The 25,221-nt window shown below is 43.0% G+C and overlaps 2 protein-coding genes across 3 annotated transcripts; one reads left to right on the plus strand and one right to left on the minus strand.

The window, feature by feature from the left end:
• Positions 1 to 223: 223 nt before the first annotated feature.
• On the plus strand, positions 224 to 12,497 carry LOC124124633 (collagen alpha-4(VI) chain-like). The gene is made up of 8 exons (XM_048388515.1): positions 224 to 363; positions 1,118 to 1,678; positions 6,449 to 6,967; positions 7,127 to 7,153; positions 8,109 to 8,666; positions 8,841 to 8,885; positions 9,062 to 9,538; positions 10,670 to 12,497. The coding sequence occupies exons 1-8, from the start codon at positions 294 to 296 to the stop codon at positions 11,209 to 11,211; spliced, it is 2,799 nt and encodes a 932-aa protein (XP_048244472.1). The 5' UTR covers positions 224 to 293; the 3' UTR covers positions 11,212 to 12,497.
• A 2,289-nt stretch (positions 12,498 to 14,786) lies between these two features.
• LOC124124634 (HHIP-like protein 2) lies at positions 14,787 to 24,373 on the minus strand. 2 transcript variants are annotated; one of them, XM_048388490.1, is made up of 7 exons: positions 23,599 to 24,332; positions 22,741 to 22,931; positions 19,510 to 19,653; positions 17,473 to 17,605; positions 16,410 to 16,546; positions 16,210 to 16,291; positions 14,787 to 15,795 (listed from the first exon to the last, which is right to left on the minus strand). In XM_048388490.1, exons 1-7 carry the CDS (start codon positions 23,616 to 23,618, stop codon positions 15,696 to 15,698), a joined length of 807 nt encoding a protein of 268 aa, XP_048244447.1. In that variant the 5' UTR covers positions 23,619 to 24,332; the 3' UTR covers positions 14,787 to 15,695. The 2 variants fall into 2 exon arrangements, with proteins under 2 accessions (XP_048244447.1, XP_048244448.1); XM_048388491.1 differs by lacking the exon at positions 19,510 to 19,653 and having other exon boundaries at positions 23,599 to 24,373.
• Positions 24,374 to 25,221: the final 848 nt, after the last annotated feature.

The following is a 25,221-nucleotide window of genomic DNA, read 5'->3' on the forward strand; positions in this document are numbered from 1 at the left end:
CTACATTTGAACTTGGAAGATATGAGAAAATAACAACATAGCAGTTTAAGTTATCATTATGAACTCACTCAATATACATTGAGCACCAATGCACGCCAGTACTGTGACAACGTTATCTGTGCATTAGCCTGAGAATGCACGCCACCCTGGAGCCTAGCAACCATCACGCCATAGGGCTGTCATGGCTTGCCTACACCATTGAAATGTAAAGTCAATACACCATTATTCAACTCCCCACGTTCAGTTGAAATCACAGACACACTGGAAGCTCACAGATACACATATCCTTCGACATGCTGGCCAAATATGTTACGTTTATTTCTTTCATTATCTCCAGGAGCTGCATGTGTTCAACAGGACCAGGTCAGTTATTATCTTCCCTACTTCAGCAGATGGAGGGATTGTTGTAGGCTACCTTGCTATATTTCGTAAAGCTTATTTGCAAAGTATTTATCAGTCCCAGTCCCAGATCTCCGCCTGGAGAGTGGCCAGTCCGAGGTTCCATTCCCGACTGGTCGGCTGGGAGTCTAAGTGGGATATTCACGTTATCAAAAGACGTTACAAAGTGGTACTTGTTGTTACTCTGTCTGGCGTACGGGATTAAGGGATAAAAGAAGGAATGGTCGGCTCGAAGTTAGAATACTGTGTCTGAGTAGGGTTTTCATGATTAACCCATGATTGTAGTTTAACGCCGTACTTAGCAATATACCAGCTGTGTGACGGCAGTCTGTACATAATCAAGTCTGGGCGAGATCATGAGCGTCGATCCACGCAATTGGGATACGATAAGCCGCAAGCCGCATGCTTCTACCAAATCAGTAAGCCTGGCCCCGATCCCATTCTTCGCCCCTTAGGACAGCCATGGGTTGCTGAAGATCAATTCTAACAATGGGTTGTGGTTATTCAAGTTAACAAATCGTCTACATGGTGCGAAAGAAAGAGCTTGTTTCACATTGACCATCTACATTAATGAAACAAAATGTATTAAAATCAAAATTATTAAATATAATTGCAACTGAAAATAGTGCGATATTGGATTGGTTACATGGCTGGTAGCTGTGTATTGCCTGTGCACAATTCGTGGATTATGGTTGCTAACCATTTGTTACCTGTGCAGGTGCCGAGTGTCTCGGAGATATCACATTCGTTATGGAATACAAGAACTTCCCCTTTACTGACCCGACTAACTGCAACTGTGACGGCAAACCCGGCTCCTACATCGTCGGAAGCTGCTGCTGGTGCTACTCCTGTTGGAACCCCTTCTACGACGACTTTCTAGATGAGCTAGGTGACGTGAGTGGCGTCAAGGTCAACATGTACGTCAGTGACGTCAGTGCTTTACGTTTGTATGATTGTACATTCGACTTGCCTCAACTTAAAACAACCAGGTGTAGAACGGAGTGTTGGAATGTACGGACTATGTCCAATACGCCAACGATTCCAGATGTTGGCGGTGTGGTCGTTCTTGTTGTCGAGAGTAGACTGTCTCATGTGATGAAGGACGTCGTTAGTTCCCTGCTTGATGGTGGTGCTGTCGTCGTCGTGGTCGGCGTTGGCAATGACGTCAGTCGCCGCGAGCTGCTTCCCTTAGCAACGGATGAAAACCGTTTGGTGATGGTGGAGCACAGAGACAGGCTTCAGGAGTCTGTGTCCGAGATTCGCCAGAAGGCGTGTAACTGTGAGTAACCAGGAAGAATTCTCGCGTCGTTACGGAACAACACACAGCAGTGTGTGCGTGTGCGTGTGCGTGTGCGTGTGCGTGTGCGTGTGCGCGTGTGTGCGTGTATGTGTGTGTGTGTGCGCGTGCGTGTGCGCGCGCGTGTGTGTGTGCGTGTGCATGTGTGTGCGTGTGCGTGTGCGTGTGCGTGTGCGTGTATGTGCGTGTGTGTGCCCGTGCGTGCGCGTATGCGAGCGTGCGTGTACGCGTGGGCATGCGCATGCGTGTGCGTGTGCGTGTGCGTGTGCGTGTGCGTGAGCATATACGCATTTGGGGGCGGGTGGGGTTTGGGAGTGTTTTGTAAATTAAACCGTATTTGGTATGCACACCTCCGCCAAAGAGTGAACTTTCGGAAGGAAAACTGAACCAGGCGTGGACCGACAATGACAAACAAGATAGCACGTGTCACTGGGAGCACCGTCCCCGGACGTCAGTTACGATAACCCGGAATCAACCAACTCACCGTTCTTGTCCACCAGATGAAATCTCTTACAAACAGAGGAAACTGACAGTTAAGGGACACAACTCTTCACCCCTTGATATACCGTATTTCATCTATTGGACGCCTGGGCGTCTATTATTTAAGAGCAAACCTTTGATCAAATTGGCATGTTTTGGAGGCCCGGTGTGTCAGATAAAACAAATACGGTATTAATAATTGAATAAAGTGTCTTATCCAAACACCCTATGAGCCCCTGGAGACGACACAGTAGGAGTTGTTATATAAGTACTCGCTATGTTTGTTGTGCCCAGTATCGCCCCTCTTATCTTGAGTCAGTTCCAGCTTCACACACTGCAAACAGAGACACAGGGGACTTGCTAGGTTACAGGTGGGGTGTCGGAGCATGCGGGACATGGAAGACGGTGGAAGAGACGTACGCGTGTGTATTCAACAAAGGAAAACAAACACACCCACGTTTACAGCATCAAATATGTGTTAGGGTATTTAACACGTGCTAGAAATCTTAAGCTGTTGTCGTGTTTAGACCGAAAAAGGATTTCCTTTCTCTAAACATGTGAAATGGCTTATGCTCTCATTACATGGGTGTTAAATCTAAACATGTTTAAAACGTAAGCGTGTTCAGGACTAAACACGGATACATGGGTGAGTGAGTTGGGTTTTGTCACAAGAACGTGTAGAATATACTTAATATTGACATTCCATGGCACCTAAATGTGTTTACAGCAGATCTAATGTCAATCTGATGGTCAGATTCCTGAAGAGTGTTGAATCGCATACAACGCCTTTATCAAGCACATACAACGCCTTTATCAGTTTATACAACGCCGAAATCAATCATTTATCATACCTTTATGAAGCATATACCATGCTTCTGTCAAGCATACCCAACGCCGGTATAAAGCATATACACTGTGACAATTCGAAACGTGGTGAGGACAACATATTTAGGATGAGGAACGTGTTAAGTTTTCTACAGAGCATGGCCACATAATATACAACATTATGTAATGACATAACCCTTGCAATATGCAAATAACCACACATATACCTGCCTCTTTCATGCCCTTACAACGCCTTTATCAAGCATAAACAACGCCTTTCTCGAGCATATGCAACACCCCTTTCAAGCATATAAAGTGAACGTCAAACATACACATCTGTATCAAGCATAAAACAAAGCACCTGTCAAGCATATACAACATCTCCTTCAATTTATACAGCGCATCTATGAAGCATATACTACGCTTTTAACGAGCATATTCAGCGCCTCAGTCACGCATTATACATTACCTTTATCAAGTTCATTCAACGCCAATATCAAGCATATACAACTCCTCGATCATCCTGATACAACACCTCTGTAACACTTATACAACGTTTTTATCAAGCATATACCTACACGTTTATCAATAATACATACCGCTTTTATCTGGCCTGTGTACAACAATGGCACTCCCAAGCATATACAACGCTTTTATCCTGCTTATAAAACGCATCTATTCCGCTTATACAACGCCGCCATCATGCATATACAACACTTCTATTCCGCTTATACAACAACTCTATCATGCATATACAACGCATCTATTCCGCTTATACAACGCCTCTATCATGCATACACAACGCATCTATTCCGCTTATACAGCGCATCTTTCATTCATATACAACGCATCTATTCCGCATATACAACGACTCTATCATGCATATACAACACTTCAATCACGCTTATACAACGATTCTATCATGCATATAAAACGCATCGATTCCGCTTATACAACGCTTCTATCATGCATATACAACGCATCTATTCCACTTATACAACGCCTCTTTCATTCATGTAGAACGCATCTATTCCACTTATACAACGCCTCTGTCATGCATATACAACGCCTCTATTCCACTTATACAACGCCTATTTCATTCATGTACAACGCATCTATTCCACTTATACAACGATTCTAACATCTAATACAACGCCTCTCTCCGCTTATACAACGCCTCTGTCATGCATACACAACGCATCTATTCCGCTTATACAACGCCTCTTTCATTCATGTACAACGCATCTATTCCACTTATACAACGATTCTAACATGCATATACAACGCCTCTATTCCACTTATACAACGCCTCTGTCATGCATATACAAAGCATCTATTCCGCTTATACAACGATTCTAACATGCATATACAACGCCTCTATTCCACTGATACAACGCCTCTGTCATGCATATACAAAGCATCTATTCCGCTTATACAACGCCTCTATCATGCATATACAACGACTCTATCATGCATATACAACGCCTCTATCCCACTTATACAACGCCTCTGTCCTGCGTATATACACTCATCCTCTCCCGACCTGATTTCATGCTAACTTCACTTCTCAAATAGAATACCCCACACATATCTGTCTCAGTTATTGCGTCTAATATTGGTTAGCTTTCAGGCCTCATGGAGAAGGCGACCAACAGTTAATATTTGTCTCTATTAATATTTTAATCTCTACACGTGTACAAACCTTGCGTCATCAGTGATTTTCAGTGGTCCATTCATATAATGTTTCGGCTATGTTGTCGTTTTCTTCAATTGAATCTGTTCTGTCAGATAATATAGATTGCATGTGCACGAGTGAGTGAGTTGTCGCTAACGCTCTTTTCACAGTATGTGAGTTATATCTCGGTGAATAAGGGAGTTTACAAGGTGGGTTATATTAGTGGCTCTCAAATTCGAACCCAAGATCAGGGGATATTATTATGACCTGTGCAGCTACTTGCGATTATTTGGAGCTGGGCACCCCGTGCCCCAGAGAGTATACTGCCATAGTTTTGAAGTATGATGTAAAAGATATCTTAACGATATTAATACTAAAAAGGAGAGTCATACAGCATCCGATATTGGCATGACAGTTGCCGGAATAGAGTTTGGGTCGCAAAAGCAAGCTTACAAGGTAACGGACAAAGGGAACAGATATCTAAAATCGCTCAAGTTCAATGACACGTCACATAAATAGTGCGTATGAAAGTTGGTAGTGGGATGACGTCAGGTGGGATATGTTGCCATGCTTTTTGGAGGGCCTGGATCAGTTCTTGTCTGTTGGCTGGAGGATGTGGTCGGTGTCGAACACGACAACCCATGACATCCCTGAGGTGTTCTATGGGGGACATGTCTGGGGAGCGTACAGGCCACGGCAACACGTTGACGTTGTTTGCTGCAAGGACGTTCTGTACGATGCGGGCTGTATGGAGTCTGGCGTTGTCATGCTGATAAAGAACACCGCGTGGTAGCAAATTGGACGAAGAAAGTCCTCCATGCAAAGCTTAGCTGTCAAATTTCCGTTAACGATGATCAGTGATGTTCTCTCCTACCCACAAAGATCTCCCCGCACCATACCATTCCCCCCACCATACGACACGACCTCCTGAACGTAACATGCCGTTCGTTCTCCCCTTTGGCGGTAAAAACGTAGTCTGTCATTAGCTCTGAAAAGACAGAACAGGCTTTAATGCCAGTTACCTCGTGCCAACGACGTACAGTCTCGACTCATCTCAATCTCTGACGACAATTTTGCGCTGTCAATAACTGTCCTCTGTAATGTCTGAAAGCCCCAATTCCTTGTCGACTTACCAAATGACGTCGCTATCAGGAATCGATTCTGGAGATGTATATACAACATACACAAGTACCGGTCTTCATTGGGCATAGTTACCCTGGGTCTGCCTTCTAGGCTTGTCTTATATCTGCCCGGTCTGTCTGCTGTTGCATCAGGTTAGTTACAGCAACACGGGAGCAACCCAAAGTTCTAGCAATGTGGGTATGATCGACTCCCATCTGTATCATACCCAGGGCCCTCTAGAATTGTTCGGGTGTAAGTCGTGGCATTTCTGTAGTGTTTCGTTTTCGTCAGTGTGAGTGTCTGACATGCCGTCAGTATCCTGTATATACATTTATTGCAGGCTGTTTCGGCTGCCGAAGCGACACGTGTTTTTCACCTTTTCGCATTTTCTTAAAAGAAAAAACGTGCTGCGGGCGTGTATTACTCTCTAAATAGGGCATTGTTGTTTTTGGACGATATGTTTTGCATTGAGTTAGTTTGAACTGGTGTTATCAAATATTTTCAATTCCATTTTAAAGTGGTAAAGTTTCTTTAGGTCGTCAGTTAATTTAACGATCATGCATTCTCTCCTCCACAGTTCCTATTACCTTTCTTGTTCGAACACGGACACTGATTGATTTATTAGTACATTCTTTGTTTGTTTTTATCAGCATGTCAGAAAGATGTGACATTTGTTATGGCTTGGGACGAAGTCTCTCCTGGTCGCCAATCCTTGGGGTGGTGCTCTGGGGGGCTTATATCCGAGTTCATCAAGACTATCGACAACCAGCTGGAGGTGACCTCAGTCGACTGGTTGCCAGATGGCAACGCCAATGGCTGTCAGATGAACTGGCGAGACTTCTCCACAACCTGCTCCTGCCACAAGTCGCAATGGCCGGAATTAAGTCCTTCTCTGCTCTATGAAAACATCATTAACAGATTCTCAAACCTCAGACCGGAATATCCGAATGTGGTCGTCTTAATCACCGACAGGCGTATTGGATTTTCTATTGGAGATACACAAATATTTCGTGACAACAATGTTCTTGTGGTGACAGTGGAAATTGGAAACACCGGAAGTCAAGAAGAGTTACGGGCCTTGGCGACATCCAGCAACGTTTCCTTCACCTTGGAGAACTGGAGTTCCCTGACAGGGCTCATCCCGGAACTCAGGCACCTCGTATGCTATGGTATGTCAACCCTCAAATACTAGTACGTGACGGTTTTAAAGGTATAGCGTATGTCGATATTTGTCCCTTTTACAAATACATATGTTGGTACTTTTTGGTTCTTATTACGAATGTATATATTGTAATAATTATTGACGTATTTTTATATTTCCTCTGCAGATATGTCACTACAACGGAACGATGTGGGTAAGTGTTTGTGACCGTGACAGGTAACCTCTGCAAGCAATGAAGGGGCGGTGGGGTAGCCCAGTGGTTAAAGCATTCGCTCGTCACATGGAGGACCCGGGTTCGATTCCCCTAATGGGTACAATGTGTGAATCACATTTCTGGTGTCACCGCCGTGATAAAATTGCTGGAATAGTGCTAACATCGGCGATACCCAACTCACACATTCACTCACTCTGTGTGGAGTTCTCGTGTGTCGGATCGAAAGACGACAAGAACCACCAGAGTGTTGTTACACCCACAGGTAGCGATCACGTGACATCCGTTTACATCAAACTGCACCCTTGACAACTAATCATCATGCTACAAATCATTGAAACATTGAATCAGTCCTCCAAAAATGTTTCAAGGAGTTCTATACATTTTGAGCACACACTTGACGAGGCAAAAATGTACCTTGTATGTTATAAACATATGTTATCAACATACTTTCGATGTATGTTTTTTTGTATTATTCCAATGACCGCCTGCGTGGTCTAGTGGTAGAGCGTCCGACCGAAGAGCAGAAGGTCCCCTGCCGCGTAATACCAGAAGACGTTAAAATATGGTACTTGTTGTTACCCTGCCTGACGTACGGCATTAAGGGGCTAAAACAAGGAATGCGCGGCTCGGAGTCAGTATACTTTGTCTTTGTGGGGTATTCGTGTTAAACTGCGGCATGGTAGCTCAGTTGGCTAACACTTCATTCGGCATTAGCCTGGACTGGTACAAGCAGCTAAACACACGTGCATGGACGTCGCTATATTAGTGCAATAATCTTGGACGCGGCGGTAAACCCCATTTCACCTCACCTATTATTTAAATACCATCTTTTAAAAATGGAAGTGGCTGCAGTCTGTGTGAATATAAAAGTCGTACTGACTTCATTTTGTCTTGGGACTCACATGGCACTTCTTTGTCTTTCTGCTTTGTCAAGCTTGTGAATCAAGAACAGATACCACACTCCTCGTTGACCTCTCGCATAGCATGACGGGATATGTTCCACCCATGAAGACGTTCTTGACGACGTTCCTGAAGACGCTCAGCGTCAAAGACAAGGACCAACACGTGACCTTGATAACATTCTCGTCTAATGTCAAAGTTGTCTTGGAGAACAGTGTCAACATATCTGACCTCCTCGCCGCCATCAACGACCTGAAACCTCAGATGGGAGTGTCTGATATGTCCGGAGCTTTAACTGAGGCCTTTTATGTCGTGAAGAGGTCACCTCGGCTTTATATGGACACTGGTCAGTCTTGTCCAGCATTGGCGGCTCTTATTCTGTCCGACGGCTTGTCTCAGAGTAGATCTGATGTTCTGAAAGCAGCAACGAACTTAAAACGTGTCGGTGTCAGGATTTCGCTGGTGTCCTTTGGAGTCGAGAGTACAGTCTACGAAAACGAGGCTATGACCTCGAACCATTACACGTTTCATTCTTTTAACCGGTCCATGAACTCTACCCTTCTGAATGAACTACACTCCGACATTGTGAATGGTGAGTGATCTTTTGTCTATGAACATGTATAAGTACGTTCATTAGTTCTCGGGGTTTACAAGAAGTAGATTTCTGTCAAACAAAAACACCAAACTAAATTGATAGCCAAAGATAATTTTTCTGTGTTGTACTGAATGTACATGAAAGATTAATCTCATTAACAGCTTTCTCCAGTTTCAGCAGAAGCGGCTAAGGGACACAACTCCGCAGCTGAAAGTAGTAAGTTCAAAATATGTTTACATCACATCATGCATTTTTCCGGAGCTACAAACATTCAAAATTAAACCATGTACTAACAAGTAAATTATTTCTTACACAAAATTCGGTGACTGCTCTGTTTTTATGTTTTAACAATAATTCTTTGTATATGTTTGAGGTGGACCAATTTTTTTCAGATTGCAGCTATGAACCAGCCAACGTTACGTTCATATTCAATGTTCAAAGTGAAGATATCATTCAGACGTACGTGGGAGAATTTGTAAACTTTACCAAGCCACTATCCAATCATCCACATATCAGTGTTTTGCATCCTTTCCACATTTCCTCTACGTTACCAAATGACGTGAGATCTCACAAAACTGTCAGCTCCACCTTATTAGAAATGCTTGAGGAGGTCAAGTTCCCGACTGACGTCAACGGCGCGACTTGCGTCATCATCGTCAGTGACGAGAAAGTGACAGCTCCTGCACCCCTCTTCCGGCAAATATGGCGTCTTGCTGACACGGGGTCAAAGGTTATGTCCGTTGGAGTTGGCGATGATGTCAACAATTACGTGACAGAGCGAATTGCTTCAGTGCCAAGATATGCCTTTTCTTCAAGATCCGTTTGGTATATCGACATCGCACAGAACATGTGGAACAGGTATTGTGAAGGTACGTTTTATCCCTTTGTATACCGGAGAACCGGTACAAATACTGATTTAACGTTAATTTTTGGACAGCAGGCTGAAGTCCAGTCAATGAGACACGTGAAGATCCTGGTTAGAATGGGTCTTCAGGAACCCATGCTTGTCTTAAAAGGCGATTTTTCTTATGCTAAGAGGCGATTAACAGGATCGGGTGGTAAGACTTTGTTGATGCATGTCATCGTATCCCAAATGCGTTGGTCGATGCTCATGATGTCAATCACTGGATTGTCTGGTCCAGGACTCGATTATTTACAAACCGCTGTCATTTATCTGGAATAGTGCTGAGTGCGGCGATAAACGGTAAATCGACCCAGTCAATAACCTCTGTCTGATTCACTAGCTACTGAATTGGTCTTTATTAATATGCTTATATTAAACATCATTTAACATTTAACTTGTGCTTTCTGTCCAAATGAACATACAGCGGCATGATCAAGACAAAGTATGACCTACCTTATTTCACTGATATAACTTACAATTGGACTTTTGTCTTTTATAAGTAAATGTGCAAAAACATTTGATCGCACCCCGTCTTCCAAATCACGTATGAACATATCTCCAGGTTAAATTTAGCTCAATATCATCAATATTTGTTTACGGAATAGGTGACTATTATTGTGTCAGATTATTAAATGTTAACTTCGTTTTGATTTCCATATCTATATATGTCTTTTATATGTATCAATATTTGTGTAAGAAATAATCTTCACACATACTTGTGAAGTGAGTGAGTGAGTGAGTATGGTTTTACGCCGCTTTTAGCAATATCCCAACAATTTCATGGCGGGGGACACCAGAAATGGGCTTCACACATTGTACCCATGTCGGGAATCGAACCCGGGTCTTCGGCGTGGCGAGCGGATGCTTTAACCGCTATGCTACCCGAACGCTCCTACATAACTGTTGACGAGTGATCACGTGATATTTGGGATAATTTGCATTTTCATCATGGGTAGTCCCTGAAGCTCAAACTATTTCATTATTCGAAAACCAAAATTATGTTATCTAGTTTTTAACCAATTTAGCTGATGGATATGAATAAGACATGCGACTGGGGTGAGCGAGTTTCTATGTACCGCTCTATCTGCTGTTCCAGCATGTGGCTTCACTCCTGCCATCGATCTGGTGTTCCTCGTGGAGGCCAGTACTAAAACATTCTCTCCATGGAACGACGTCCTCAACTTCCTCATTGGCGCCTCCGACACCTTCCCCGTCGGCAGACACAACGTCATGGTCAGCGTGGTCACATTTGGTCAGCAGACGGTGTCCCAGGTCCGGTTCAACAGCTACACTAACAAGATGGAGCTGTTCAGATCCATCCACAGTCTCCAGCCTCGGAGAGGGCCTGCTGATCTCGCAACAGTCCTGCAGGATGTGGACTCCTTGTTTGCAGGTGCCCGCGGAGGAAGACCTGAAGCCAAGAAGGTCGCAGTCCTTGTCATGGCGCAGATGATAACACGCGTCATCAGTGCGGGTGAGGACACTCATGTTATCCTGCTGGATATTGGTGCCAAGAGAAAGTATTCTCCATCCAAGTTTCTAAAGAAATCTGATATTTATATACCGACAACAGGGGCACATGATCTGGTGACGTACAGTCGAAACCTGCGTGACATTGTATGCAGCAATGAACCATGAATGGCAGACTGTACCTAAACAGAGCGAAAGGAGGGCGATTCGAGTCACTTTCGACTTGTGCTAATGTCTGAAAACACTGAAATTCCAGCCTCTTATAATTTTCTTGTAAAATGAAATATTTTGTCTGGCGTTCTGACAGCACGTCTAAATTCTTGTGTTACAGGTAAGATTATATTTTATGAGTATCCCACCATATACTGTAGAATCAGTGGTAGTAATGTGTGTATCACGAAGTTAGGCCCCCTGCGTTTCGCTTTGGTGAACACAATTATTGAGCTTGTTGATGAATTATACGTTAGGTGCCACCCTTAGGCATATGTATGTACAATATTAAAGGGACCTTTGTAAGCCTCTCGGTGATACGCCCACAAGAGTAGAAACGTCACTATGCACGACTGTAGGAATATCCATACTTATGCACGAAAGCCACATTGTGTTTGCCTGAAGGCTGTAATTAGATCATTGATAAAACAAGAAAAAACAAGCAGAGATGTCACTACCTTAGCTTACACCTTGTTGAATCTTATATCTGTCTGGCTGTTCCACCTAGTAAGTAATATAATCCTAACTATTTGCATAACAAAGTTGTAGTAGTTGCCCTGTATTACCTCTGGGGCTAAGGGTGGCCCAGTCTAAGGCGCCGCGATTCGCTGCGAAGAGTTGCGTCCCTTGGACTGAAATACTCACACTAACTCACCCAAAACCCGTGCTCGCTCACTCAGTGTATTACAAATACTGTATTATCTTTAATGCCCTGTAGTACCTCTCATGCCCTGTATTACCTCTAATGCCCTGTATTACCTCTAATGCCCTGTGTTACCTATCATGTCCTGTATTACCTCTAATGCCCTGTATTACCTCTAATGCCCTGTTTTACCTCTAATGCCCTGTGTTACCTATCATGCCCTGTATTACCTCTAATGCCCTGTATTACCTCTTATGCCCTGTATTTCCTATCATGCCCTGTATTACCTCTAATGCCCTGTATTACCTATCATGCCCTGTATTTCCTATCATGACCTGTATTACCTCTAAGGCCCTGTATTACCTATCATGCCCTGTGTTACCTCTAATGCCCTGTTTTACCTATCATGCACTGTATTTCCTATCATGCCCTGTATTATCTCTAATGCCAATGTATTAGCTATATGCCCTGTATTACCTCTAATGCCCTGTGTTACCTCTAATGCCCATGTATTACATCTAATGGCCTGTATTACCTCTAATGCCCTGTATTACTTCTAATGCCCTGTGGGTCGGTCGGGTAGCCTAGTGGTTAAAGCGTTCGCTCGTCACGCCGAAGACCCGGGTTTGATTCCCGACATGGGTACAATGTGTGAAGCCCATTTTTGGTGTCCCCTGCCGTGATATTGCTGGAATATTGCTAAAAGCGGCGTAAAACCATATTCACTCACTCACTCACTAATGCCCTGTATTACCTATCATGCCCTGTATTACCTATCATGCCCTGTATTACCTCTAATGCTCTGTATTACCTCTAATGCCCTGTATTTCCTATCATGCCCTGTATTACCTCTAATGCCCTGTATTACCTCTAATGCCCTGTATTTCCTATCATGCCCTGTATTACCTCTAATGCCCTGTATTACCTCTAATGCCCTGTATTTTCTATCATGCCCTGTATTACCTCTAATGCCCTGTATTACTTCTAATGCCCTGTATTACCTCTTATGCCCTGTATTACCTCTAATGCCCTGTATTACCTCTAATGCCCTGTATTTCCTATCATGCCCTGTATTACCTCTAATGCCCATGTATTACCTCTAATGTTTTGAAAATAGTTACATTTTCTTTGGAATGTGTTTTCATTATCCAAGAAAGGAGCATATATAGTCCCTATGTGTGTAATATTAATTGCCTTCTATCAAAGTAAATATTGACATGATAGCTCCGTGTGTTTTTTAAAACTAAACAGTAGCTTATATGGTAAATGGGTCTTAAGCCTGAACAATTTGTCTTCTATGCGTTTGAGCAATAATTTGTCAAAGAGCTTACAGAGATATGATGTCAATTAAAGCAACAAAATCCTTATCATATCCAATAGAGTCGATTGTAAGAATCCGACTACACTATTCAAAAAAGAAACGCACAGGTAGATTTTAGTAAATTTATTATACCCAATAAAGTCGATATATTTAATTTAATATCATAGGTACAACAACTTTGGAGCTCGACAGTCACATGTTGTCGTTGTACAAAGGCATTGAAAACTGTCCATTATCATCATGTCACATAAGGCCACAAGGTTGCACTGAGCTCAGTATCTCGTGCGACCGCCCCCGGGCAGCAATCACGGCTCTGCATCTCTTCGGCACCGAAATTGTCCAATTCACGTACACAATGTGGGGCAAAACACTCATGTCGACGACGATAAACACGTTACCTTACATCTCGCCGGTGAAGAAGAAATCGTGATTCATCGCTTAACCACACTCGTCTCCAGTTTCCAAGGCTGTAAGGTATGGCACCAACACAAGCGTTGCTGTCGATGGATCTGTTGCAAAACAGTGACGATAACTAGTCTTCTTGGTTGGATTCCAGCCTCGCGAAGATGGTTCCTGACAGTCTGGTCCGATATCCTCCTCAATACAGGGAGGCGTCCTTCAGTCTCCGTAGCTGTGGCAGTGCGATGACGTAGGTGTTACAGTCGAATGTGGCGATCCTGTGCAGGGGTGGTAACTCTTGGTCGGCCGGTTCTCGGACGGTCTCCAGTGGAACTGAACTGTGTGTATCGGTCCCAAAGGCGGCAAATGGTGCTGTGGTGGACGTTCAAGTGGCGTGCAACGGAAGACTGCGATTCCCCTCTTTGAATACGTCCTATGGCGATGTCTCGGCATTTTCGAACTAAACATGCTGACAATTGAATGACAAATTATTGGCTTATGCTTGCCTTTTTATAGCGACTACCACGAATTACGAAAGCCATTACCTGCACGTGCATTTTGCTTTACTGTTTTCATCCATGACATTTTTGAACAAGTGTGAAAATAATGCCGTTGAAGACAATGCAAATCGACAATGGCTGCATTTTGACACACCGTTTGTCGAAAATGAGGCTACCAACAATTTCCAATAACATATATCTAATTTATATACCAGATTGTTTGTGTAGGAAGGTTCAATGAACTACATACTACCTGTGTGTTTCTGTTTTTGAAGAGTGTATATCATATAATTGTACCAGGTGTTCTCGAGACGCTGAACGTATCCTAAACCACAGGTGGCACCCGTCTGTTACGACGTAAATTGTAATAACGTGGTAAATTGTAATAAACTGCGGAAAATGTGGTACAATGTAATACTGTGGTAAATTGTAATAAAAACTGCTGTAAATTGTAATTTCATCTCTCATTCCTTCAGGCTCCAAACATAATTCGAGTTCCAGGGTTTGTTCGACTAAAGCATGAGCAGTTCCAACCTCCAGCGTGTTTAACATGTTTAAGGAAATTAAAAAGCGATTTTGTTTAAATTTTGGTGATATCTTATGTGTGTATCTGTGTCTGTAAAATAAGTCTAAATATTTCGAATGCTTCAATATATGAAACGAAATTCACTAAGCGTAGACAAGAGCAGTTTTGATTTTATTGTTATAAACACGCCAACAAATCAATCACAGGACCAAAAGCCAGATTTGACATAATTGAAACAAGCTCAAATAAGTAGGAAATGCATGCGATGTCAGGAATTGCGTATAATTCCCAATATGAACTAATTTTGGGCGTTTATTCTATATGAAGCTATACCTTAGAAACATATGATCATCGTGGATTGCTGTATGTACAAGCACCATTGTCATGAATAGTACGACACCACATGTAAAAACATAGACCATCTAGAATATATATACATAAGACAAAATGTATAAGATAACAAAACGTTTCTTGCCTTAATAAGGAGTGGAACGATCAATCAAGCAGGTCACCATCAGCAGTGTTGTGTACTGACCAATGCTGACTATAATACTAATTTGTTCGACTATGCACTGCGGCCGCTGGACAATAGAATTCACGGAGGGTGATGGGTTTGATGGATACAAACTAAATCATTTTTTGCATAGATCTACATCATTCAAGGTAAAAAAATAGTGATATAAAAATAGTGGTTCAAAAACACTGCAAACGTACACAAACGTGCTTATTAAGCACCCTGAAAATGATTCACATGTATGTCTACTTTAAGTTAACATAACATGCACCACGCAGAAGGAATTGCATAAAACTGTTGTGGACATTACACAAGTCATAAAGGTGCATTCACAAAACCATGCTCCAAAACAACATTCGAACCTTGCACTTTGGGCCGCATTCCTGACCAAACATATTCCAATATTAAAATGGAGAACCCTCGAAGTCCGATTATGACATACTATTCCCATCAGCAAAAATCTCCACTTATAAGCATAACATAAGTTTATATTCATATCTAGCAAATAAACAACGTCTTCAGTCAACGTCCTCAACACCCTATGAACGGAACCACTTCAGCACCGACATCATCAGAGAGACCACCACGACTCCTGTAGACTCTCTCCTGTCACCACACCCACAAGTTATCGCCTTCTTCCTGAAACAGAACATCACAAAATATCTACTGCTGGAACCAATGTGAACTTAAAGTGTTTTTAAGGGAAAGGCCTTTGATGTTTTGGAGGTGGAGGAGGAGGGGTCTGGGACAGAGGCTTGTTTCATTGTTTAACAAATACTGGAGGCAATATTTTGACCGCAGAGTTTACATTTAAATTATAACTGTTCACCAGACACGGGGGATGTCCTGAAACAATTTTTTTTGTGGTTCCTAACAAGATTATCGGACCTATAGCCGTTGTAGGCAATGCCTTGATCAACTGTTACCTGTAATGTGAGTTCCGTCCTGGTGCAGGCATACCTTTGCTTAAACCTAAGGTTGGCTTACCTCCGAAACGTCTGACACAGCCGCACAAAATGTTGATATCCTGGCGTGAGATAAGAAAGTACCTACCCAAGTGATGACACTATTTTCAAAGCAACGCCATCGTCTTTGGAAGCCGTTATTGAAGACGTCGTCAGAAGGTATATCTCTCCTGAAGAAACACAGAATGCATATGCTAGGATCAATCTGGACGAAAACAGATAAACACGGTTATAGCAATATATGCGATCGTTTTTTTTTAAGGATAGACTTAACCCTCGCAATGTCACCTTGTTCATCTTGACCAAAGGTCAGTAGGAAGTCCCTGGGTCGCATCCTGGCGTCACACGGACACTGATTTCCATCACAAACCGGAAGCGGGGACGATGTCCAACCGTAGCTGTCCTCGGTTAACACCGACATTTGGCTGGAATAAAACCAGACACAGATACAAACACAGGCGCAGGCGCAGAGACAGACGCAGGCGCAGAGACAGACCAGGCGCAGAGACAGACGCAGACGCAGACGTAGACTCAGTCAGGTGTGGGCACAGAGAGAGCTACAGGTACAAACACAGATGCAGATTCAGGCAGATATAGACACATATTCATATATAATTGGAGGAATCATTGGTTATCAAGTAGATACACTCCACAATGCATTATAACATCCTCTTTATGACCTCTGTCAATTGTCACAGATAATCTCATCCTAGTGTCACTGGCATATACCCTTTCAGGTGACTAATGTGACTTTCAAATGGCACGGGTGGTCTGGAGGCATAATGCATTTTCATCTGTTATCTGTCTCTAGGATCCTCTGGTCTTGGGTTTAGATCTAAGCGTCGCCCAAACTATGATATTTGGTCTTTTGGCACTGAAGTGGTAAATGTCGAAGACATGAGTAAATATTCATTTTATCCTGTTTGAATAAGTTCACATAACTAAATATTGTTCAGACGGCGTTAACTCACTCAGCCAATCATTAACCTCAAGTCTTGTGGTATCAGTCTGAAAACCCAACAACATCTTCGGCAGTTTGATTTTATTGCCAATTAACGTTAATTTTTAAATTAATAGATTAACTTCCTGCCTCTGTGGGGGCATGGATGACCCAGTTACCTTTAACTGTAATTCGCTGGGCAGAGGTGCATTCCTTTGACAACTTCGGCTGAAACATCTGATGTTTCTTGGGATGTCAGCACCATACCGGTGCTCATGAGTTTAGCCAAAGAGGTAAATGTCTAAGACAAGATTCACTTACGGCATTCCTCCGACATTAAGCTGACACACAGTTGTATGACTCAATCACAAACTCAATCACTACACTCTGTACATATCTGCATGTACTCACCCGGTCATGGCGTCTCCGTACATATAGCGCCCGTACAAGTCAAGAAGATTCCTGCCTCTGTACACATATCCCCCGACGACAGCATGAAAGAGGTTGGTGTGCATGTACATGTAGATCGGCAGCGCTTCGTTCTCTGTAACCACATTCAGGATGAAGTTTACAGAAGGCACTCTTTGTTTCCAAACAGGTGTGGGATCACTCACCAACCCCAAAGGAAACATAGAAACCAACCTACCCGACCCCACCCCACACCACTCTACCCGACACCTTACCTCAACATCACACAGAAAGGAGTAATGACATTTGTGTCGTCTATATCATTTAAAAGAAAATTCCAAAGAAGTAATCTACCTTTCATCCTCTCACAATTTGCTATAGAAACTCATCGCTTTCTGGCTATATGACTGACGTGAGGGAAATTAAAATTTTGATTACAAATATAAGAACGTTTTTGATAGTAGGTATTCCTATCACCCGTGTGGATGGGCCAGACAAATTATTCTCATGAAATGCAAATGAATTTTCGAGACATGTTGGTGCCATATTGGGAGGAAACACCCCTACCCTCCCTCTTATATATTCTCATGCCGGACTTTTCTGTGGCTTTGTATTTTACCGTAAGTCCGTGACCACATGTGCGGATATAAAGAGGCGTGAGGGCATATTCGAAATTTTGCAGCCAACGTCACTAATATCGGGTAAAACCACCTCTGTTTGTCAGACAGACATGCACGATTCCTTGGAGGCATGCTTCTGACAGAGTGCTTGCCATGGAATGTTTCCTGTTGGAGGAATTGGGTCACAATCCTGGCACAGTGAACGCGTTCACTGTCATCTTAAAAGTTGAAACGTTGCCCAACACGAGTGGCGCAATGATGTCCCGATAGTATTGACCTGTGACTCTGCTATTAGCAATAAGGAGCGCAGTTCGGACAGTCATTGTAATACCACCCTTAATCATACGCACCCCAAAATGTTAACGTCCATAAAGCGTTCATAAGGACGTCTCGAAACTCGATTCCTTCGGTCACGGAAGTCAGGATGAACCTCGATTCGTTAGGAAAAATGACATTAGACCAACATCGATTATCCCATTGCTACACCACTTACGCCTCTGATTGGGATGACACATTGACGTCGTGCACGAAATGTCATCTGTGCAGGCGATTTCGCACCGTCTGTGCATGTACTCTCGATTATCTGACAGGCAGTTTGCAATCCATTTCATAATCCCATCGTTCTCACTAATCTATCCTGGGCTTGAGTTGTTGCCCTTGGGCATCAAGAGCGGTGTCTATCATTGACGTTCTGTGTTTGTTGTATTCTACTGATTACAGATTGAGAAATATGCAGTGTTCGGGCAACAATATTCTGACATGTGCCCACCTGCAACATGCCTGTGACACGGAGACGTTCAGCACGTTGCTAACGTCACATGATCAATGCTGTTGCTTCCTTAATGATTAAATTTGCTTAATAAAGAATATTTGAGCGTTTGGTTCCATAAAATCAATATGGGTCTGCTAACAACCAAACCTGAGTGACAATGGTAAATCCGGCATACCACCCCCAGCACGAGTTGTCTGAGATCTCGTGCTTGATGACATGTCACAATGTTGTTTGGGAGCTTTGTTCTTTTCCACATTAATCAGTCGCTTGCATTGCCAGACATTGATGTATTTCCCTGTAGTTTCACCTCAAATAAAACATCCCCTACCTGTTTTGCATAGTATATATCCGAGAAGAATAAAGGCGTATTTATTTATGAAATTGCCAATAATGTCATACATGACCTGAACTAGGAATGTCTATATTTTCAGTCTATGCCATAGTTAAGCATGGCAATCAGCTGTATGCAGTGTACAAACAATGTGGGCCATCATCTGACTGAAACACAGTTTGTCTCAAACTATTCAGATATTATCTATGACGTGGCCTGGGACAACCGATCCTCTGCTCCCGAGCCAGACTGTATACACTACGCCAAGGAGGCAGCCTCGTGAAGTGTTGACGGTGAGAGAGACGAAGGCTACCTACCTACTGTTCCATTGCTACACTTTGAGCTATCCAAGCACACGTTCCCCTCCTTGATGTTCCATCCGTAGTTCCTCCCACTGTGGATGAGATTGATCTCTTCATAAGCTCGCTCTCCTGGATCGCCACAGAATATACGCCGCTCACCTGCGAGAAGTGAAGTGACATAAAGTTAATTAAGAAAGAGAACCACCAGATAACCTGTACATCACTGACAGCCCCAGGGTAGACTGGGTACAGGACCACTCCCCTGTATATAACTGACACACCCGGGGAAATCTAGGCCACAAGTCCACTCCCCCCAAAAGACTAATACCTCCACGGAATGCTAGCGCACATGTCCACTCCCCCTAAAAGACTAACACCTCCACGGAATGCTAGGGCACAGCTCCACTCCCCTCTAAAAGACTAACACCTCCATGGAATGCTAGGGCACAGGTCCCCTCCCCTCTAAAAGACTAACACCTCCACGGAATGCTAGGGCACATATCCACCCCCACAAAAGACTAACACCTCCACGGAATGCTAGGGTACAGGTCGACGTCACTGACACACACGATAAAACCTAGGGTGCAAGTCCACTCCCCTCTACAACACTGACACATGTGGGGAAAGCTAGGGTTCAAGTCCAGATCCTCTTTATCACTGGCACCCCCGAGAAAAAGCTGGGGTACAGGTCCACATCCAATGATATCACTGACACACCCTGGAGGAAACATTGGGCACATGTCTGCTCCCCTCTACATCACTGGCACTACCCGGGAAAGCTTGGGTATAGGTCCACATGACCGTATAACACTGACACATCGGGGAAAGCTAGGGTATAGGTCCACATGACCGTATAACACTGACAAATCGGGGAAAGCGAGGATGCAGGTCCACGTCCCCTGTTCGTGCTTCAGAGATTAAAAAAATTGACACAAGCCTTTATGACAAGGAAATTACTTCAACTTTCCAATGGTCAACTTTTCCTTCATGTCGAGCAATATTCCAGCAGATGCAGCTTTTGGTGTATACATTTCACATCTTTGGAAGTACAATCGAGCACGCTGTTTCTACCTAGATTTCAAAGAGCATCATACGACTCTTGCTCCAAAGTTGTTTGATCAGTGTTACAACAATTGAGGCCCCTTTCTAAATGTTTTGTGGTAGATAAATGGAGAACATTTCTAAATTTTACACATCAGTGACAAAAGTGATGTCCGATGCAACTCCCTATTTTGACTTGTACCATACATAATTTTTCAGATGAACAATTGACTTGCCCTTGCATATGTTCTTTTGGATATCACCGCTGGGATAAGATACGCTCACCTTTTTCGGGAATATCGGGTATCATCACTATTTGATTGTGATTCAAAGACACATGCTCATGATATAGTCAGAATCATACAATCGACTCTGCTTTACGCTTTGAATTTGGAAAGGGTTTTGTCGCTTATATTTATTTGAGTACAGCGATATCATGGCACATGTGATGACTCTGGCATAGCTTATATATCATGATACATGCCACAGATCTGGCGGATGACATTGTGACAAATGTCATAACACTGCTGTAGCAATGTGTTGGTGCAGGACAGGATACCAGGGAGCTCTATGGAGCTTTGTAGTTCTGTTGAATGGATATGGTCATATGTGGAACAGCCGTAAGTTATAGTATTTATGCTTAATCCACGAATCCATGTATTATTCAGCGCTGAATAGAAGTGATAATTTGATTCTATTACGACAACTATCACCATGGCTACTTCTCCGGCAGTGGCAGTGCTCAGATAACATGTTGTTGCCAATGACACCCTGTCAGTTGATGATATCCACATATTTGCGTGTACATGCATTTTCTATGTAACATCAGTCACTATGTTGAAAAGTGTCATGATTGTGTTCTCTGAGTCATCACCATGACGTGATTAACGAAGCATGCGATGTCATAGTACTATTCCAGCAATAAAGTTTGGGTCCGACAATCCAGTGATTGACTGTGCATTAGTAACATTCTATGCCATCGACCAGTCAGTGAGTTGGGTTTTATTCTGCTTTTACCAGGTGACATATTATAACCATGTGATCATGCGTGGATCTTTAGGCACCTCGATAAATGAGTATGAGGAATGGGTTTTTGGACAGACATGCTGCTAATTATATCTTCATCATAGGTACTTCAAATATTGTTGAGCAGGCTGCTTATTTTCTGCATTCTATTCCAGAATCCCCATTTTCTGTACTACAAATTAATAATGATAACAACCCATGACGTATCGTTGTGTGAGCAAATGTTGTGTTTGGTCAGCAATATTCCAGCTATGTGAGGTGAGGTGAAATGGGGTTTAACGTCGCGTTCAAGATTATTGCACTTATATAGCGACGTGCATGTACGTGTATGTGTTTGTGTCACTGCTTGTACTAGTCCGGACTGATGCCGATTTATAGTGATAGCTCACTGAGATACCATGCCGTAGTTTAACATGAATACCCCACTCAGACACAGTATACTGAACCCGAGCCGACCAGTCCTCGTTTTAGCCCCCTAATGCCGAGCGCCAGACAGGGAAACAACAAGTATCATCTTTTAACGTCTTTTGGTATGACGCGGTCGGGGATCGAACCCCGGACCTTCCGCTCTCCGGGCGGACGCTCTACCACTAGACCACGGAGGCGGTCTCCAGCTATGTAACGGTGCCTGTACATAATTGTGTCAATCCAGTAATTGATAGCCTCGCATCCAGGTGACACATTGCAACCATTTGCTCCACGTGGGTCTTTAGGCGGTTCAATCCTGTGGCATCTATTCTGCCTGGAATACTCAGTGTGTATTGTGTAAGTATTGCTTACTATTGTAGAAAAAAAGGTATTTTTTAAAGGGCATTCCTAAAACTTGATAATGCAGATTCATTTTATTCACATGGGTTCCTACTAAGTGACCCTTCACACAACAGGGGGCACAGATGGCCGAGTCGTCTAAGGCGCCGCAATTCGCTGAGCAGAGTTGCGTCCCTTGGGCACGCCAGAAACCTATGATTATGAGTTCGAATCCCGGTTCGCCACGATTATGTTTCTAGGTTTGTCAGGACCATACCCATGCTCGTGGGTTTCACTGAGGTAGTAAACGTCTGAGGCCTGCATCACTTCGTGCTTTCCTCCCACATTAAGCTGTCACCCCGCGATATAACTGGAATACTGTTAAAAGCAGTGTTAAACCCTACTCACTCACTCACCTCACACAACACTCACCATTTCTGTTAGCAACTGTGTCTTGGCTACATCGCCACATATTACGACATCCGTATGCAAACACCTCCTGTCTCCATGGTGTCTTGTCCAAAAACGGATTGCTTGCGGGAATGCCGTACCGGAGCGCTGAGCTGCCCACAAAACCCGGTTCAACCACATCAACTCTCAATATCTTCCCGAGAAGGCTGGTTCTGTATGGGAGAGTGAGCTGGGTTTAGTGCCGCCTTCAACAACTTTCCCTTGTATCTCACAGAATGTAGGTGTAGGTCTTGTGTGGCTGTTGTGAGTCTATGTTAGAGAATACTTGTTCCGATCAGCTTAGTGTTTTAACTGTGGTATGTCTTTGTTAAACTATACGTTATTACCAGTTTAGTAAAACCTATGCACGAGTATGGTGCTGACACAGATAGAAGCATAAACAGGGCGAACCGGGATTCGAACTAGCGAGCAGAGGCTTCTTGTATGCCCAAGGAACTCAACTCTGTACAACGACTTCCAGGGCCTCGTTCCGATCTCAGCACTAAGACTGTTATAAGTCTATGTTAAAGACTACACGCTACGATTGCAAAACATACGAGTTTAGATTGTCTTATCGCTGTGACTGTCATAAGTCTGTGCGAATGAATACGAGTTATTACCGTCTTAGCACTACGACTGTCGTAACTCCATGTACATGACCTTGTCCTTTACTTTTGACCTTATAGGTCATTATAGGTGACACTATTCCAGATTGGTTACAGCTTTTCGTTACATAGTCTTTATCTTGAAGGTAATGTCGATCACTGTCAATTAACTATCCCGATATACAAAATATCACTGTACCAGATTGAATCGTTGTTTTAGTTTTGGAAAACTTACCTGTCCGCCATTCCCAGCATTTGTTAATTGTTCCATCCTCAGCAGAATCTGCTCTGTGACGGGTACTGCGATATCGTTAACGACGGTAAACTCCTTGACATGGGAGAACTGAACGCCCGAACTGATGCCAATATAATACACGTACAGTTTACCATTTTCGTTATAATGAGGATGCAGGGTAAAACCAAGTAAACCTCTTTGATCAGCTAGAGTGTCTGTTAAAACAACCCTGTTGAAATATTCAACAAAACACCTCCTTTCTTGTCACGTGTTTCAAAATATCGCACAATCCCGCGTTGTTCAGGGATATAGTACCTCTTGTCCCGGAATTCAATATGGATTGGATTATATAACTGCGAGGTTTCATTCTTGAGACAGACACACGTCTGCGAGGCTGCCACGAAACCAGGGAGTGACATCAAGTAAAGTGAGAGGCACCATATGGTAACAACCCAGAGCACATGGCGGGAAGACATGGCGGCACACTGCTTCCTGTGACACAGGTGCAAATACACCCACTCAGCAGGCTGTGTAGGGTAGATCACAGGACAACTGAAATACCCAAAGACGAGGACTGATTAAATAATTGCAGTAACGTGCTTATCGATTTTCGTCTTTATGTCACGCCTAGGCTGCCTGTATGTTACCAGTGGTGTGATTGCTTGAAGTGCGTTTTCCTGGGGAACCTTAGGTTATACTCTGGAGTCACTTGAGTCGGGGTACGTGCGATCAGCTTATCTCAGGGCATAAATATCTATTCTGAGCTGTCGGGTGTCTTTATATTGAGTAAGTGTCCTGTGTTTTTGATCACATTTTACTACTGTGCAATACTCATAAGACTCCGACTGCGATATAGGTATTATCTACACTATTAAAAATGTTTACGACAAAAAGCGTATCTTTGGGCATTATGTCAAATATCGATAAGATGTTTAATTAACTTAAATTTTACAACAAATCACATCAACATATCAAATTCATAATTATTGGACAAAGCTATTGTTAAAAAACATAAAGGGAGGTTAGTGTTGTATTGGCTGTTTTGATTATGAATACGGAAGGTATTATGTGGCTTGAATTTAGCTGAAGGCATGTCGCAGCCACACGGGCATTATAAGAAATAATAAGTGGACAAGACGTTAGTATGATAGGTCAAGAAGCAATGCTTGTCCACATCGCAAGCAGTTATTCTTATGCATACAAATAGTTACATTACATCAGAAATAGATATATGTACAGGGTCTATTTCACAACTATTTAATATTCAGTTACTTTAGAGAAGTCTCAAGAATAAATATAAATGTTTGTACACCTATTTAATTTCAATGTAGATTTTACGACATTGTGCTGGTTGTGTTCGCTGCTCCCACCAAACTTTCTAATCCAGAATATTTTCATTGTATTCCCAATGTTCTGTTGGATAGTCTCAGCACAGTCAGAAACAAAGCTAAAACTGGTGAAAAGTCTTGTTTTGCCACCAATTTGATAAAATATATACCCCTGACAATACTGGACTGCAAGTTTCACACGCTCAGACGCTAAACAGACTTTTAGATGCAAACACAACCATAAACATGTTAAGCGACGGATGAGTGTCTTAAAAAACTGGACCTACACAGGATA

Source organism: Haliotis rufescens, unplaced genomic scaffold (assembly GCF_023055435.1).
Source record: "Haliotis rufescens isolate VD_foot unplaced genomic scaffold, xgHalRufe1.0.p SCAF_72, whole genome shotgun sequence".
Taxonomy (NCBI): domain Eukaryota; kingdom Metazoa; phylum Mollusca; class Gastropoda; order Lepetellida; family Haliotidae; genus Haliotis; species Haliotis rufescens.

What these genes read in the sequence shown, in the direction of transcription:
- LOC124124634 (XM_048388490.1), bottom strand. Translation starts at nt 23,618, where the DNA reads ATGCTGGGAATGGCGGACAG. An exon ending in GTGTAGCAATGGAACAGTAG is followed by an intron (nt 17,606 to 19,509) that starts GTAGGTAGCCTT and finishes ATGTGGTTACAG; the next exon opens with AGAACGAAGCGCTGCCGATC. An exon ending in CTTTGGTCAAGATGAACAAG is followed by an intron (nt 16,292 to 16,409) that starts GTGACATTGCGA and finishes GTGTTTCTTCAG; the next exon opens with GAGAGATATACCTTCTGACG.
- LOC124124633 (XM_048388515.1), top strand. Translation starts at nt 294, where the DNA reads ATGCTGGCCAAATATGTTACGTTTATTTCTTTCATTATCTCCAGGAGC. An exon ending in ACTACAACGGAACGATGTGG is followed by an intron (nt 7,154 to 8,108) that starts GTAAGTGTTTGT and finishes TGCTTTGTCAAG; the next exon opens with CTTGTGAATCAAGAACAGAT. An exon ending in GTGGAACAGGTATTGTGAAG is followed by an intron (nt 9,539 to 10,669) that starts GTACGTTTTATC and finishes CTGCTGTTCCAG; the next exon opens with CATGTGGCTTCACTCCTGCC.